This window comes from Poecilia latipinna, unplaced genomic scaffold, assembly GCF_001443285.1.
Source record: "Poecilia latipinna isolate Pla-1442-1.1 unplaced genomic scaffold, P_latipinna-1.0 Scaffold4841, whole genome shotgun sequence".
Classification (NCBI taxonomy): Eukaryota; Metazoa; Chordata; class Actinopteri; order Cyprinodontiformes; family Poeciliidae; genus Poecilia; species Poecilia latipinna.
Window position 1 is genome coordinate 6,292 of NW_015117457.1, and position 4,262 is coordinate 10,553.

At 43.7% G+C, this 4,262-nt stretch overlaps 1 protein-coding gene across 1 annotated transcript; it reads right to left on the bottom strand.

The window, feature by feature from the left end:
- Positions 1-2,493: 2,493 nt before the first annotated feature.
- Positions 2,494-4,056, bottom strand: LOC106943064 (ADP-ribosylation factor-like protein 4C). Its single transcript, XM_015026410.1, has one exon. It carries the CDS (start codon positions 3,489-3,491, stop codon positions 2,907-2,909), a length of 585 nt encoding a protein of 194 aa, XP_014881896.1. The 5' UTR covers positions 3,492-4,056; the 3' UTR covers positions 2,494-2,906.
- Positions 4,057-4,262: the final 206 nt, after the last annotated feature.

Sequence of the window (4,262 nt, forward strand, 5' to 3'; positions counted from 1 at the left end):
AGTCTGGCCAGCCTCCTCTGATCTCTGCCATCAACAAGGCATTTTCTCTTTTTCGGACCATTCTCTGCAAACCCTAGAGATGGTTGTGCGTGAAAGTCCCAGTAGATCGGCAGTTTCTGAAATACTCAGACCCGCCCGGCTGACACCAACAACCATGCCACGTTCAACGTCTCTCAAATAACCTCTCTTCCTCGCTATGATGCTCGGTTTGCGCTGCAGCAGATCGTCTTGTCCGTGTCTGCATGCCTAAATGCATTGAGTTGCTGCCACTGGATTGATTCAACATTTGTGTTCATGAGCAGCCGGACAGGTGTACCTAATAAAGTGGCCGGTGAGTGTATATGTGAAACCTTATTCACATTAAATGCTGACCATCAAATGAGAATAAAGAGCCATTTAGACAGAAAACCGTATCATCCAGATGGGTGCTGGCAGTCTGAGCCCTGGCTGCCGCAATGCAGATCCATAAATTTAACCAACAGCCTCCAGTTTGCTCTGAAGCTCCTTTTGCATGCTCTGATTTCAAAGCTGGCTCTGTTTTTTTGTTTTGTTTTTTTTCCTCCCACACACCAATTTATACTTAACTTTGAAGAGTGTAACCTTTGACTCTCACCTGGGAGAATCTGATTTATTATTTACATAAATCAGAGAATTATCTAACATGACCTCTTTGTCACCAATCACAGCCTGCCACATCACAACACATAAAGACAAACCGAAATATCCAAATTACGGGCTTACAATTGTTTATTATTAAAAAAATACTTCAATTTTGGCTTCTTGGTACATAAACAACTTTGACCTGCTGCTATATTCACACAGTGTCGTTTCCTATTGGTTTGTTAGTAACTGAAAAGTGCAAAGCAGTAGACGATGTTCCTCAGTCCACCAATAAGAGGAAAGGCTTCTTCAGCGTTGAAGGGTCAGTCCAGATATTTCATGTGGGATGCAGAAGTCATGTCTGCATTCCAGACGCTGATAAAAATTGCTCTATAAGAAATTTGTCCACGTCAAAGTACAGTGAGCTTAAAGAAAAGTGATGAAATCCTCAAAGAGGGGGAAGTCTGACTGCTGAAATGTTCCTGTTATATTTTAAAGACCTTGTTTTCACAGCTTTTCGTAAAAATGAACTGAAACTGTTCATGCGCTCCTCATTGGCAGCAATGAGCTGTCTCGTACTTTAAAGCTGCAGTATATAACTTTTATAAGTTAAAACTTATAAAAGTTTATAACTTTTATAAGTTATATACTGTGACAGTTTGGTACGATACAGATAATTTGTGAAATGTCACCATAACAAATTTAGCCTTGTCCCAAAAAGTACTGCGATAAACAACAATATTCTTTGAAGACAATTTTAAATTGATGTAACGGTAATGACAGAACAATGAATCCACATCCTGCCAAAAATAAATACACTTCATTTTCAAAAGAGCACTAAACTCTGGAACTGGTAAACGAAATAAACAAAAACAACCGTAAACAAAAATAAAATGGACTCTCAGACTCCCGTTAACAAAAAAATGCACTTGAATAAAAACTAAACGCAACATAAAATAAAAACTACGTTGAACCAAAAGAGTACAGATCATGAAGTCTGTATGATATATTGCCCTTCAATAATCATTAGATTTAGATAAAGATGGGCAATAGTTCAGTAGAGGTCAGAGGAGAGCACAGTTTATTCTCAAATCATCTGTGTCATAACATGCTGTTATGACATGGTGACAGTTTCAATAAATATGTAAAACGTATATTTTTCATAAATGTTATGTAACTCCACCTTTAAGAAACTTCCTAGCTTCTCTCCAAACGTTGCTCACATTAGTAGGCTAAAGTTTGATTGAGGCTGTCTGTTCTATTAATCCGCACAGTTAGCTGGAAATTGCAAAAAAAAAAAAAAAAAAAAATAGTTGATGCTGATAGGCAGCCTTTTCCAAAACCCAAAGAATTACTTTAACCGTGTTAGGCTTTGATTTGGAAGAGGTAACCCAGAATATTTAAAAAGAATGTTAGGTTTATGACATCTTTGTTTTCCAATTTTGTGTTGGAAAAAAAAATCCTATAACTACAGATGAAAACATTCTTATCATCTACTCTTTTTTTATTATTTATTTGTTGTTTTGTGAGGGGTGGAACCTATAAAATGCTGTGTGTGCATAACATCCGTTAATCACAAAAACAGTTGAGTGTAATATTGTGTAAAACTAACACAGTTTTATGATACAAGCTACTAACAAACAGATTTAGGACAAAAGGTGGAAAAATTGATGCCAGGTGTATTTTAATCTATGACTGACCAGCTTGTGCCTAGACGACAGCCTCAACCCACAACTTTAGCTAAAAAAAAAGTAACTTTCTTTGAATGTTAAGGAGCAAACTTAATGGGCCTCTCGTGGGAAGATGTAGTTGTTCAACCCAACAAATGTAAACATTTCCAGTTTCAGTTGCTCTAAATCGTTACGGATCTGTCTGACTAGTGTTAGCCTTCCATCACTCTTACAATTTCCTCACTTTTAACCAACTCTTTGCAATAAGACATCTGTCTACTGGAGGTGAGATGACTTAACAGAATCTAAATCCAAAGCAGCCAAACTGTTCCTGTAAAGTTGTAGACAAAGCAGCAGATAAAACAGGCCAGCCCGTTTCTCTCACAAAGTATCTGGATCACAGGTCTCTGTTTTTGTTTTTGTTTGTTTGTTTGTTTGTTTTTTGGTTTCATGTTCCTTTGACAACTCTGCAACCGTCTGTGTGCAAAAGCATCACTCAGAAGGGCTTGACGGGTTTAACTCCTAACACAGGATGGATGCAAACCGGAAATCAACCCGAACCGGGCGCCGCAAATGGCAGCACCCAGGATTCCTCACAGCAGGTCGGGCAGAGACGGAGTCCAGCTCCAGCCAACGTTACCGCTGCTGCTTCTTCTTCTGCTTCAGAGACTTCCTCCTCTTCACGATCATCTCGTACAGCTTGTCCATGCCCTCGTGAAGCCCCTCTCCGATGATGGCGCACGCGGGTTGAACGTGGTACGTCGTGGACGGCGCGAGCTCGTGTAGGGCCAGCTGCTTCTCGATGTCGGCCACCGGCAGGGACCTGGGCAGGTCCTGCTTGTTGGCGATGACCAGCAGCGGCGTGCCCTGGTTCTCCGCGAACTTGGTGACCTTATGCAGCTCGGTCTTGGCCTCCTCCAGCCGGTCCACGTCCACCGAGTCCACCACGTAGATGATGCCGTCCGTGCAGCGGCTGTAGGACTTCCACAGGGGCCGCAGCTTCTCCTGTCCACCCACGTCCCAAAAGTGACAGCTGATGCCCTTCGCCGTGCCGTTACTCAGCCTGATCTTCTCCGTGTTGAAGCCGATCGTGGGGACGGTGTTGACGAATTCGTTGAATTTCAGCCTGTAGAGAACGGTGGTCTTACCGGCAGAGTCCAAGCCCAGCATGACGATGTGAAGTGACTGGAAGGCAGAGATGTTGGAGAAGCTGTTCCCCATTTTGATGCGCCCTCCACCCCCTCCCACGCAGGAGGATTGGATCCACCCTCCCCCCAAAAAACTGGAAACGAAGGTTCCACAGCTCAGTTAATTCTTGGGTTGAGGCAGTAAAATCCCGCAGGTCGGCAAACAGTGTCGATGGGCTCTGCTTGGCCCCTTTGGAGCGGCGATGGAAAAGGGAAGCGGCGTTCCTCCGCAGGACGCAGCGCGCCGTTTATTAGTATTCCCCTCACGCACTTGCATCCATTTGATGACGAGGGAAAACTCCACAGTTCAAACACTCCTTAAAAAAATACAAATCTCACGGCTTTTGAAAGACACGCACAAAACATATCTGTGTACATCCCCAGAAGTCAAATAATATTTCCCAGAAGTGAGCGTTTATTAAGCACGGGGAAAGCACACAGATCCAGCAGTCCGACAACAACAAAAAATCCCCAGCTGCCTCGTCCTTCGTCGGTGTCAGACAAACCCCCCTCCTCCTCTCCCGTCGCTCGCTGCAGCCGTTCTGGTTGTGAGGCTGACGGAGCATCAGAGGCAGCCGTCGATACGCTCCACCCCTGCAGGACGGGACATGTGCCAGTGAGGCGGCATGCGAGCCGCTGCGGCGATCCGTCTAACCAACCGTGTCTGTGCGTTCAGCACACAGGACTCCCCCCCAAACGTCTCACGTCTTAGTGGTTGCTAGAGCCCCGACTGCAGAAGTTGCAATTCTCCAAACAGCTTTAATTTTTATAGGATTGTGTGATTTAAAAAAAAAAAAAAACATAT

Bases quoted from the DNA above. Each gene is read 5' to 3' on its own strand.
- LOC106943064 (XM_015026410.1), bottom strand. From the start codon at position 3,491: ATGGGGAACAGCTTCTCCAACATCTCTGCCTTCCAGTCACTTCACATC.